At 38.4% G+C, this 13,637-nt stretch overlaps 1 protein-coding gene across 1 annotated transcript in view; it reads right to left on the bottom strand.

Moving 5' to 3' along the window:
• Positions 1-13,637, bottom strand: part of LTK (leukocyte receptor tyrosine kinase) — a 62,133-nt gene that overhangs the window by 27,588 nt on the left and 20,908 nt on the right. The window contains exons 2-3 of the mRNA XM_053474455.1: positions 11,541-11,657; positions 10,935-11,087 (exon numbers count right to left, since the gene is read on the bottom strand). Of these exons, the coding sequence (XP_053330430.1) occupies positions 10,935-11,087; positions 11,541-11,657 (270 nt within the window). The remainder of the gene's footprint in view (positions 1-10,934; positions 11,088-11,540; positions 11,658-13,637) is intronic.

Here is a 13,637-nt window from a genome sequence, read left to right as displayed (position 1 = left end):
CTCATCTTTGTAGCTGACATTATATATGGTGCTAGAATATAATCATCAGAAACAATTAAAATTAGCTTAGGTTTATTTCAACAACAAAAAACATGAATCTAGTATATCCAGACAATAAACATTAAATAGAACCCTGCATCAGACGGGTTTATTACCTGGTGCTAGAAGTGGAAGTTAATTACAGTAATGCAGCAAAAATATTGTGTGTGAAAGAATTCGCAGGCTCTGTGCTCGTAATTCATGGACACTCTGCAATTTGTATGCAGACTGTAATAATTTTATTATTTGTGTGCCAGCTTGTGTTTATAAAAATATTCATCTTGTAAATTTCAGTGTTATGGCCCACTTAGTAACACCAAAAATATGCTTCCACTAGAAACAACAACTACAGCAACAATCAGGATTATGCTTCTACAAGTCCATAATTAGTATTGTTCAAGAGAAGTTCTATACGCTCCTTATTTTAAATCAAGGGAATGTATCATACAATTATTTATTCATTTATATGGATTGTAATACCACATAACCTGTTGTTATACCAAATCAGATGTTGATGTGGAGTCAATGCATATGGGAATATATTTTGTCTTTGTAATGGTCATTCCAAAGAACAATAATTTGGATGGGTTTGGACATTTCTTGATCAATAAGAAAAAAAGAAATCCTCAAGACTAACAGTAAATAATTAAATGCACACATGAGTCAGAGGCTTAGATATACAGAGCCCTCCACAAATATTGGTGCCCTTGGTAGATATAAGCAAAGAAGGCTGTGAAAATTGTATTTACTGTTTAACATTGTGATCTTTTCTTCAAACAATACACAAAGATACTCTGCTCTCATGGATATCAAACAATTGCAAACACAACACAAGTTTATCCAAAATTTTTTTTTTTATATATATATAAATCTGTGGTAGAATTATTGGCAACCCTGGGTGACTAGGAACAGGAATTTTTTAACTGTGATTTAGGGGTATAAATACTAAGACCAAGGAATACGGCTGTGGTGTGCTGCAAAAGTTTGAGGAAAGCCTTGAAAATGCCCATTTTCACCATAAGGTCAATAATTAAGCCGTTCTGGTCAACTGGAGAACTGCAGAAAGCAGTTGGGTCTTGTGGTCAGAAAGTCTCCAAAACTACAATCCGACGTCAGTTACATCACCACAAATTGTTGGACAGACTTTGAAGAAAAACTCTCTACTCTCATCCGAAAATAAACTCAACAGTTTGCCATACACTACAATGGAATTGGGTTCTAGAGTCAGAAGAAACCAAAATAATGAACGGCCCTGGCGGAAGTGCCGGCAGCAGTGGAAGTTGTCTGCGCGCATCGCACAGATGTTCCCCGGCTGCCAGAGAGGAGGATACAGGTCCCCTGCAGCGCTGCGGGGGATCCTCATCTCTGGCAGCCTCTGCTGCTGCCAGCACTTCCGCTCGAACTTCTATGGTGGAGCACTGGAAGGTCATGTTACGCCGACGCTCCTTCATAGATGCTCCTGCGGAAGTGCCGGCAGCAGCAGGGTTGTCTGCACCGCACAGACATCCACCGGCTGCCAGAGAGGCGGATCCAGGTCCTCTGCCTCTGGATCCTCACCTTGCTGCTTGCCCGTAGCAGGGCTAAATGATAAAGAAAAAAAAACACCCGCCCGGCGCCCGGGACATGCAGTCGGGTGATGCGAATTACGTTAAACCCCGATTATAGACCGCACCACCACTTTAAGTGGGGGGGAAAGTTTGGCCTTTAATAGGGTAATTAAGAAACGGTTCGGTGAACCCCACCATTATATGTATATAAATATAAGATGCCAAAATATGGAGTATGCAATGATATCTTTTTTATTGGATTAATATAATACTTAAAAGACAAGCTTTCAAAAGTTTTCCTCTCTTCCTCAGGTATTGCTTCAGACTTGAGAAAGAGGAAAACTCTCGAAAGATTTTCTTTATAGTTTACAAATAAGTGCAGAGACAGAGCGACAAGCTTTCGCGCTGTCTGGTTGTTGTGAGCAGAGCCATAGCTAGCTCCTTTTGTGCCCAAGGCAAGAATTAAATATTGTGCCCAGATTTTATTGACACTGCCCTTATACACTGCCCTTACACAGACCTGCCCATAAACACACATATACACATACACAGTCCTTACACACTGCCTTTAAACACACCTGCCTATAAACAGCCATAAACACATACAGTAAGGTGGTTTTACTTTACTGAGAGGGTGGTAGATAAGTGGGACAGTCCACCAACAGAAGTGGTAGAGGTTAAAACAGTAAGGCAATTCAAACATGCATAGGATAAGCATATGGCTAGCATGACTCTAAGGTGAGAACAAGGACTATTTAACACTTGATTCTTTACATGAGAAAAAACAGGCAGACAAGATAGGCAGAAGTCTGTTCTTATGTCCTGTCAAACTCTATGTTTCTGAATCCATGATACTGAAATATGCAGTGCAGCTTGGGGCACGAGTACAAAAAAAAGTACAAACTGGAAATAGAAAGGGTCCAGAGAAGAGCTACAAAAGGATTAAAGGAATGGAAAATTTCAGCTATGAAGAAAGGCTGTCTAAATTAGGATTGTTTACTCTGGAGAAAATACATTTTCGTGGGGATATGATAAACCTTTAAAAGTAAGTTCAAGGTTAATACAGAGATCTTTTTGGGGATCTTTATATAACTTGTTCTTTCCAGACTATGCATGTGAATCCCTTAAGATTAGAACAAAGGAGCCTTCATCTTAAACATAGAGAAGGTTTCTGTACAGTTAGGGCGGTTAGATAGTGGAATAGAATGCCACCTGAAACAGTTTTGCCAATTCAATCAATGCATTCAATAAACGTTTGGTTGTTTTTCTAGATATGAAATGCATGCGGGGTTACAAGTAAAAGTGGAAAAGGTAATGTTTATCCTGATGGGGTCCAACTGCCTTGAAGTCAAGAAGGAATGTTTGTCCCTTTGAAATGACATTACTGTCTTGCCTTCTTCTTGGGGTTTGTGAAATGGCCGAATCTGATGGACTATATATCTTTTTTCAACCTAATTATTTATGTAACAATTATGTAGCAATTTTAGGCAGACACATCACATAGAACAGAATTCACAAACACCAAAAGGGCATAGAATATTACTTAAAATTGTTTCATGGCTAGGAGGGACATAAGGGAAATTTGGAGCCATTAAAGTAAAAAAACATCTACCGGTATGTTTTATTCTATTATGTGTTTCAACAAACTCTATTTTAATAAATATTAGAATATGTTACATTGGTTTGCAGTAACACATTAAGGAGGACCTGCTAAATGCAGTGCAACCTTTGTCAACTGATGTCTAGAAAAAGATGAATTTCAGATGCTTACTGCCCCATTGTACTTATTGATTCAGCAGTATAGCATGATGGATATTTACTGGAAAAGCAAATTATTAACTAAGGAAGCACTTACAACAATAGCTATCATAAAATACTGGAGACTCCTAAAGTTCAATTTAAAGTCATATCTGTCCCTTGACAATTAAGTCATATGTCAAATTCTTTAAGGCAATTATTTTATATGTCACTTTCTTTATGGTTTCTTAAAAAACTATTCAGTATTTGCTTCTGTCTTTATTGTGTCCAATTTATTTATGGGTTCATATTATTAAATAGACCATGGGGTTTAGTCACTAAAGGAGAGTTATCAGGAAAGTTGGTCAGAGAGTTATGGTTTTAACTCTTGTGCTTCACTATTCATTATTATGTGAATTGATTGAGGAAATCTCACTTATTTACCCATACATTATACAAGGCCAGCCAATCACTTCCTGCAGAAGACGTTCACTTTGGCTGACCTTTCATTGTATAACGAAGTCAAAGAATTCAAAAACACGACTCTCCTGAAAACCTCCCCTTTACTGAATAGACCTTAATGAGCATGGAATATATACTCACTGGCCTCATTCTTAGGTACACCTGGCTAGTACCGGGCTGGACCCCCTTTTGACTTTAGAACTGCCTTCATTCTTCGTGGCATTCTCTGCAAAGTGCTGGAAACATTCTTGAGAGATTTTGGTCCATATGGACACGATGGCATCATGCAGGTGCTGCAGATTTGTCGGCTGCACATTCATGATGCGAATCCCCCGTTCCACCACATCTCAAAGGTGCTCTATTGGATTGAAATCTGGTGACTGTGGAGGCCATTGGAGTAAAGGGATGGACATGGTCAGCAACAATACTCAGGTAGGCTGTCGCATTTAAACGATGCTCAATTGGTACTAAGGGGCCATTACACCACCAACAACAACCTGAGCCGTTGGTACAAGGGAGGATGGATCCATGCTTTCATGTTGTTTACGCCACATTCTGACCCTGCCATCTGAATGTCGCAGCTGGAACCAGGCAACGTTCTTCCAGTCTTCCATTGTCCAATTTTGATGAGCCTATGCGAATTGTATCCTCAGTTTCCTGTTCTTAGCTGACAGGAGTGGCATCCGGTGTGGTCTTCTGCTGCTCTAGCCCATCTGCTTCAAGGTTTGACATGTTGTGCATTCCTTGGTAGTAACGAGTTGTTATTTGAGTTACGGTTGCCTTTCTGTCATCTCAAACCAGTCTGCCCATTCTGCTCTGACCTCTGACATCTACAAGACATTTTCGTCCACACAACTGCCGCTCACTGGATATTTTCTCTTTTTCAGACCATCGTCTGGTTCTGCGTGGAAAGCCCAGTAGATCAGGAGTTTCTGAAATACTCAGACCAGCCAATCTGGCACCAACAACCATGCCACGTTCACAGTCACTTAAATCTCCATTCTGATGCTTGGTTTGAACTTCAGCAATTAGCTGTTTGTGTTAGCAAGCAATTGAACAGTTGTACCTAATAAAGTGGCCAGTCAGTGCAATTTTTGCTTTTAATGGGCATGGTTTTATGCGCTCCTAGTTCTCGGCATTTTAAAACTAATGTTTTCAAGCTACCCTATTTGCCCTGCCTTTGGGTGCCATCTATGAACCTATCTGTGATTGTTACCCAAACTTTGACAATCTTTCTCTACATTGCTCTTTTAAAGCTCTTGAGTTAATTTCTTGGGGAGATTATTTGAGAATAGAGGTAAACAGCATTGTGTTTATTAAAAGTAAGATTTGTACTTAATCTCTTAAATAATGTATATAATGTTTACTTAATTATATGCATAAGTAGTGATGGGCACTTTTGTTTAGGGTTGCAGTAGAGATGTAGCTAGGGGATGGGGTTTTCTAAAAACTTTTTTACAGCCCACAGATACAGTAGCGTTATGAACCTGAGTGTGGCTTGAGTTGCAGAAGAATGTAATTTACACAATTTAATTTATAAACACATTTTCGGTGGTTTGTCTACACATCATTATGAATTAGGGCTGTGTAACACTGTGATACACCTATACCCAGCAAGCATTTTGAATCTTAATAAATGAGGGATAATTTATTATATAAGAAGTCCAAGGAAACCACCTGGCAATTTTAGCTAAAGCTTTCTGTCCATTATTGTTTTAAATTGGACCTGTAAGCTACAAATTATGAGACTGATTTTATTAGGTTAAACAAGGTTTGCTCGCAGTGCTACCAAGATTCCTAGCAAATATACTTTTCATAATTCAAATAGTAAAGTAAAGTAAAGTAAAGTACAACGCTTTAAAAAAAAAAGCATTTCTGTTTACAAACGAATTATTGGTGGTGTAGTCATAACTTTCTTGCTTCACTTTATATTTGTTTTCATGCTTGTATACTGTTTTTACTTTATTATTAGTGCCTACACAGTTTTTTGTTCACTGGTAAAAAAAAATAATATTTATGCATTTGCTACCAACAGAGCGAGTTCCAGGAATTCTTGTTCTACGAATCTAATGAGATAAATTGTGAAGTCTTTAAAACATTTACGATTTCATGTCAAAAACATTTCTCTAGATGTTTCTTAACAAAAGAAAGTTCCTTTTTCCACACATTAAAATACTGGTGAGTTACAAAATTGGTCACCTTTGGTGCATGCATTTAGCCCATAAACAGCATTGGTGATGTTGACTGCTTTCCAGCCGCGTCACTCCTGAGCAAGTAAGTAAAAGCATCACACGAGACGTCAGTCCTTGAACACTTTGGTCAATTATGTTCTCATTGGTGCCAATTAATATTTTGCTCACATCAGAAACTTATGCAGCACAGAGTCTGCACTGCAGTCAATGGTACCGAGCAGCCTTTCTCAGCCAATTTAATTTTATTAATGGAGTCAAGGGCTTTGTCTCTTACATAACCAGCCAAGAATGATCACTGCAGCACTAAAAGGAAATTGTAAAAAGTAACGCAAAACATTGGCTATTGACTTGATGCCAAATATATGAAAAGCGGCAAACAATATTTTGAATGGAGTGCACATTCAGCATCTATATTTTCTGTGGTGCAAACCCTATCAATATATGTTGTTTATATTAAGTATCATTGGCTTTCTCTACTGGAAGCGGGTGCCCAATCATGCATTTGGGCATTGAAACAGTGAAGATGCACGGGCAAAGTACACAAATTTTAGATTTTGTGGTAGGTGAAAAATATGAGAATAAAAAAATCTGATTTTTGTAAAATGGCACAAGTCACAAATCAAGTCAAATTTTCCTCTGGCTTCATCTGGAACAAAAATATGGTCTATATTCTCACCTTGAATTTACCTCTCTCTCTGGTAGTAACCTTAAACTGATGTTCACTTTCATATTCTGGATCATAACCGTAAGTCTCTCTGATGTGGAGTCATCCTGTGTGTACATGAATAGCTCAAGCGAACAAGTACCAAGGCTTCCGGGGAACATCGGACTAAGCAGATGAGAGACAAGGCAGTCCTGTGATGTTTGACTTGTATTCAGAAGAAGTATCCCATCTACAAGGAATGAGATAAGGAAGTACAATAAGGAAACATCATATAGCTAAGGAATAAGTCCAAAGTATCCTTTGAAACTCACCTTTGGAACAGAGATGGCTTTCGACCCTCTTTCCTCCCCTTGTGTCCCTCTCGTTTTGCATGAGTGTATCACAGTGTTGTACAGCCATAAACCAAATCTCATATTTTACACTGAACCCCAATTCCTACAAACATTGTAATTATTAGACTTGTGCATTAGTTTTTGTACAAACTTTATTTTTAATGTAAATTGCCCATTTTGTGCATTCGTGGGAATCAACAAAAATGAGGGCGATCTCGGACAAAACCGAATTGCAAAAGTGATGAAAACTTGTATGGATTTGTTAGATTCGTTTCCACGTGTAGCCACCATTACAAGCCGTTTTGGCGCCATTACAAGCCGTTTTGGCACTTGTTGATGAGGTAAAGTGGGAGGGACTGTGTATTGGTAGCATACATATCAATGACTCATCGGTAGAAGTAGCCAAAAAATGTAGGTGGCCCCATTTTTCATTGATTGTTATAGCTGTGATTGATGGGTCCAACAACCTGTGGGAGTTTTCTCCTTACTTTTTTCACTCTGGCCAATCACCATTTACAAGGGGAAGGCACAGGCATTAGATATATAAGTGTACTGACTCCATTTTAACTTGTCAGCAGCAGCAGTTACAGACTGGTGAGAGTTGGAGTGTGACACAGTAACAGTTAGCTTAGCAGAGGCTGAGATTGATGCTCATTCATCACCCACCATACTGCAGGTGAATTAATAGTTTATTGTAGTGCAGAAAATGTACTATTATAGGGTGGATTGTGGAAGCTGTAGTGACTACTGTAGTACATTACAGGGACTGCAGCAGACATTTTCTCCTGTTCCTGAGTAGCGTTTAGTTCAGGGGCGTCCAACATGCGGGCGTCCAGCATTTGGCCCGCGGGACCTCGAGGTGCGGCCCGCGTGAGATCGGCAGCCAGGATCGCAAGAGCCCTGCTGCTTACTTGTGGGAGGGTCTATTCTCTGCTCCAGTCCTGCCTCCTCTGTGGGGAGAACGAGGGAGGCCGCGCCCCCTGCTGAGGTCAGTGATCGGCATTGAGAGAGCTGTAGTGCAGGTAAGGGGTAGGGGGAGTGTGTTTGAATGAGTATGCCTGATTGAGGGAATGAATCTGTGAATTAATGGATTTGTGTGTGTGATAGCATGGATGTGTAAGTGCTGGAACCTAGGCATGATGGGACTGTGATTGCTGTTAACAATCCCACTCCTATCATGCCAAGTCAGCCAGTACATGCTGAAATCTGGCTAGCTGCCCCCTTGTGTATTGATGCTGCCAGCAGTATGGGGTCTGCACTTACAGCCACCCTGTACCAGCATGTACTGGCTGACTTGGGATGATAGGAGTGTGATTGCTGTTAGCAATCACACTCCTATCATGCCAAGTCATATTGTTGATTTTTTTTGTCCAGTTGTGGTGTGTTACTTTTAATAAAAGCATGGTTACACACTAAAATTAGACAAAAAATACCGGTACAATGCCCAGCCAACCAGTACATGCTGGAATCTGGGTATGCCTGAGATTGCTGTTAACAATCATAATATATAATTTTTTGTACAATTTTGGTGTGTAACTTACTTTTATTAAAAGTGTGTGGGGGGTCATTTTCAGTTTCGGCTAAGTGAACCCTGAATTTTCAGTTTTGGTCCAAAATTTTCATTTTAGTGCATCGCTAAAATAAATAGAACTATTTTATTTTTACTTATCCAGAATCCTGAATTTGTAGTCACAAAACTTTCTAGGCCCAGAAATCAGTGAGAGGAAAAGTAAAGGTTTTATGTCATTTAATTTATTTTAATCTGCATATTTTATTAAAGGCCATATTTTCTCACAGTGAAAAATGAGTGCGGCCCTCGCACGTATACAATCCTGATGAAGTGGCCCACTGCAGAAAAAACTTGGACGCCCCTGGTTTAGTTGATTAAGACTGACTGATATTTTTGGCTGAAAAGCAAGTGTAGGATATTTTAGCATATTACACTCACACAAACACAAAATGGAGTCAGAGCCATCTTGTTTGCTTTAAATGATATAAAAGATTTTTTTCTCTCTGAGAACATATTGAGAACAAAGAAGCTTTAATGAAAATAGCTGCTTCAGCAAGTATTTCCTAATTAAATAAATTGTATTATGAGAAATTTTAGGGAGTAGAAGCTACTTATCTCTAAGAATGTAACGAAACCAATTCTACTGAGAAGGTATTCTCTTCTAGAGATACACTGGTCAAGGGTAAACACCAGATGTTTTCTTCCTTAGACCGGAGCGTGTCTCACCGGTTAATAATGGAAAAAACCCTGCAAATGTGCTATGAAATTTGTAATTATAATGAATAATATCCATAATTTTGATTGGAGGATTTAAAGCAATAGGTGGAGATTATGGTAATAGGCATAGTTTTTAAAAGTTATGTTTAGACAAAGCCAAAGAGAATAAGGCGAAGAGAAAGAAATTATTTTGGACTTCCGAGATATGGTTTTGGACCATATTTTTACTCTTATAATTACTTTGATTATCTAATAATGTTCATATTTGCTATCTTATCCTGGCTAACTCAAATTTTATGGCCATTGCCCAATTTGATGAACGTTATTTTTCCACTGAACCTGGAGATTTATGTCTACAGGGACCAGTTGGGCCACAGCAACAAGTGGTGGTAAATATAATGGTGTTCTATAACATAATATAATATAATGGTGAACGTTTTATTACCATTCCTTTTATTTGTGGTTGCTGAGTGGACTGGAAATGAACTGGTTTGATATTAACAAATGCTGTTCATATAAGGTGATATCATTCTGACAAATCGGAGATATTTATGCAATGAGCTGCTTCACCTGTTGCATTCTTGTGTGTTGGATTAATAAGTCAGTGATTCATAATTGATAACCAACCAATAATATGCTGCATTCTATGTTATGATTTATTTTGACATGTTTTGAAGATCATTTTTCTGTTTTATCTTTTTTTGTGATTTGAAAGGATTAAGAATCAGATATAAAATATTGGGTATCCCTTTAAATTCATATTGTGGTTGTGATCCTACAATAATTAAATGCGCCGGAATTTGTGTATGTGATAGAATATTGGTTTTGCATATGTTATCTCTTTAATAACAAGACACTTGCCCCTTTATGTTACTAGCCAAACCTCTAATTTGTGGACAAGTGATTTTTTTTATTATCTTTCTATTATATCACATATTATTCTTCACTGATAAATAAATCTTGGTCACAAAACTAGACATTATAATATATAATACTGGGAAAATGCATGTACCTATGATGTGCGAGTCTCTGCCTGCCCAGGCCCAGTGCTCTACTACCACTGTTGCACCTCTTTGACTGTCCTTAATCTGGGGGAACCTTTTTTAAAAACTTTCTATAATGAAAGGGGAGTCCAGAAGGTGTCAGGGACCTCCTCTTTGGGAACGCCCCCGAATTATGTTCCAAATAAAAAAAACTCCGAACCTCGTCCGAAACGGACGGCCAGGCAACAAGATTTGTTGCCCGAAAAAAAAAAAATTCCACAGCGATTTTGCTCGCCGTGCACATGTCTAGTAATTATCATACGTGATATACCATGTCATGCATTCAATGATTGGCATGGTGGCCTATATAAATACAGTAAATAGATAAAACATTATTTACAATTGTGAAATGCATATGACCTTTTATTGTTTGTTGGTATCAACCTATTTATTTATATGTTTACATTCGGAATTCCTTACTTGAATGAGGCAACAAAGTTAATAGTATATTCTTGGCAATTTAGAACCACAGTGAAGGTTAAAGTCATACATAAAAATGTACAGTGCCAATTTGGCAGCTACATGCACTGACCCTCATGAAATATAGTTTGATACGTATATACATATATACACATTACTTAGAAGTGTGTCCGGTAGAGGGTTATAAGAATAATAATAATGTAATAATTGACGGTTGTAGTAATACAAATTATACATTTGGCTCATATAATTCAACTTTCTCTTCTTTTACCTTTGACGCCTTTTGTGGAAGATTTGCTTTCCAGTAGCTGGATCTGTTCTTGTGATGTTAATGTTCCAATCCCTGTTGGCACCCAGTGTGGCTTTCCATCATTCCTTGTGGATGAGACCCAAGGGCAACTTGTTTCAAAGTCACATGACTGTCCTAGAGGGGAAACAAAAGAATAATCGGGTACCTAGTTAACTAGCAGAGAATGATAATCTTTTCGGAGGGATATCATGGCGTACTCATTTTCAATGCTGAAGATATTGATATAAGCCTTTCTGTGTATATGCATACGTAATACTATTTGTCTCAATGAACCACAGGTAACTCAGATAACACATGGCATGTCCATTAAGCATATAGGTGTCATACAAAATAATAATAAAACAAATAGGTACATATTCTGGCCTGGGCAATAAGGGTAGATTACAGTGAGCTGTACATATCCCCCACAAGAGCTCTTAGTAATTCTTAATTAGGTTCTCTCTTTCACAAAACGTACACGGCTAACTGTATTCTACGGACAGCCACATAAACAGCAACACAATTATTTCTGTGCAAAGCATCAGAATAAGAAGTCACATGCAGTTCATAAAAATTCTAAAGGTTTACCAGATGGCTGCGGATCAGTGAACCCAACATTCTTCTTGTGACTGACAGACATACTCTCTATGGGCAGTCCAGGGGTCAAGATAGATTCAGCATGAAGGCCAGAGCACCAATCAGCCACTATAGAATACAAATACAAGCATATGTGACAAAAGCATCTTACGTTCATTCCAGTTTAGTAAATGGTATTGAACAGACATGATTCAGCTGCCCTATATCAAATCATGCCTCGTGTTTTTAGTTGCTACATGATATAGGTTTATTTATTTCCCACTAGCTAGTCCCACTAGCTATACTCTAAAACAGGTGTCAACACATCCTTTCCACATGTTCTGATAACACGCCAAAGAATAACTATTTTATAGCCAATAAAATATTTTTTTAAAATGTATGTTGGCATTGTATACTTATTTTCTGGGGGGAAAACTGTTAATTATACATGTCCTGGCTATCTTAACTCCTGGGAAATTATGAAATTACATATAGACATGCCTGGGAACTCATGGCACCTTGGTGCCCCAGGAACTGAATTGCCTGTAGGGTCACGTAACATTACATTACATGACCCTGCAGTAGCATGGCAGCATGCACAGAAAGTGTGAGCTGTACTGAAGATAGGATGCTGGCAAGGTAAGCAAGACTGAATGTCTCTGTGTCTTTAGTGTTAGAGTGTGTGTATGTTGTTAATGTGTGTTATTGTGTGTTGTTAGTGTGTGTGTGCGTGTGGGTAAAAGCATATGGTGGAGAGTTACTGTGGCTGTTAGCATGTGTGTGAGCGCATTGTGCTTGCATGTGCCTGTGTATCAACATACAATGCTAGCTTGCGTGTGTTTATTAGTGTATGGTGGTAGTGTGTGGATGATAGGGTGAGCATATGCTATGTGTGAGTATATGGTGTTAGAATGAGTGTTAGTGTATGATGTTAGAACAAGTTTATGTGTTAATATATGTGTGTTAGCTACTGAAGGGCAATAAATACTCCACTTAGGTGCCCCTAACCCTAGGCTCACGCCTCCTTAACAAGGAAGGGGTAACACGGCATTTTGGGAGGTTTAAACACCACACCCCCACCCAGTGATTAAAGGCCGGCATGTGGGCATAGAAATCAACTCGGATTGCTGGGACGTACGGGTGAAATGGTTTTAATCCCTCCCTGCCCTGACATTGTCCACCTACTCTAGGTATATATTGCTTGATAGCTAATTAAAAGTTAGGAGTCATGGTTTTCTCATTGGCAAATGTTTTTTAAAAGCGAATTTGAAAACATATTCTGTCATTTCTGTTGAAAATTAGTTTGACTAATCATGTTATTCTATCCTGTTTCTGTTTGGATTGTAGTAGTTGCTGATTGATAGGCAGCTGCGCTAACTGGGCTATTTATGTGAAAAGGTGAATTAACTGTATAACTGTGCAGTCCAGTGTCTGTTCAGGCAAACGAAACAGAAAAAAGAGACATACTAAATCTCATCTTTCAAAATTAATATTTATTCCAAGAAACATATTGATCTTTAGCAGGTAACCCATCCCTAATACAGTGTATGAGTTGATTAAAGCTACATTTGAAGATTTCAGATGCCAGCTGATTAGGAATTATTTAGCATTGTCAATCAAAAGCAGAGCTGTAGAACTTTACGGGTCACTTCCATGAAACAGACGGATTATGACTTGACATATATGACCTAGAAGCAAATACAATCTATAAATTCTGTGAATTTCACATATTGCAAGTAGGACTTAACAAAGTCAGGTCATTTGAGACATTTTTGAGGGACACATATGCATTTTTCGTGTTATTGAGCAGTATATTCTTGTACATTGTGGTTTGTGGGATTCCATTGCATGAGTTTATACATCCCAAATGCTGCAGGGGCATCACTTTACACACGTGGGTCAAGAAAAATGTGAACTGTATCTGTCCCTCAAAAAATTGCTGATATATTAAGTCTACTACGTATCTGCAAGTAGGAGGTCCTGGCATCTTTGTCTTGAATTGTGTTAAAGCTTTAATGAGGCCATTAGAGAAACATTGTGATGGAGGCTCCAGAAATTAAATTAAGAAATAACCATGGCACAGATGATGCAGAATAAGTGCAGGAAGAA

This window comes from Spea bombifrons, chromosome 9, assembly GCF_027358695.1.
Source record: "Spea bombifrons isolate aSpeBom1 chromosome 9, aSpeBom1.2.pri, whole genome shotgun sequence".
Classification (NCBI taxonomy): Eukaryota; Metazoa; Chordata; class Amphibia; order Anura; family Pelobatidae; genus Spea; species Spea bombifrons.
Note: the sequence above shows the minus strand (reverse complement) of the source record. Positions and strands in the feature narration are given on the sequence as shown.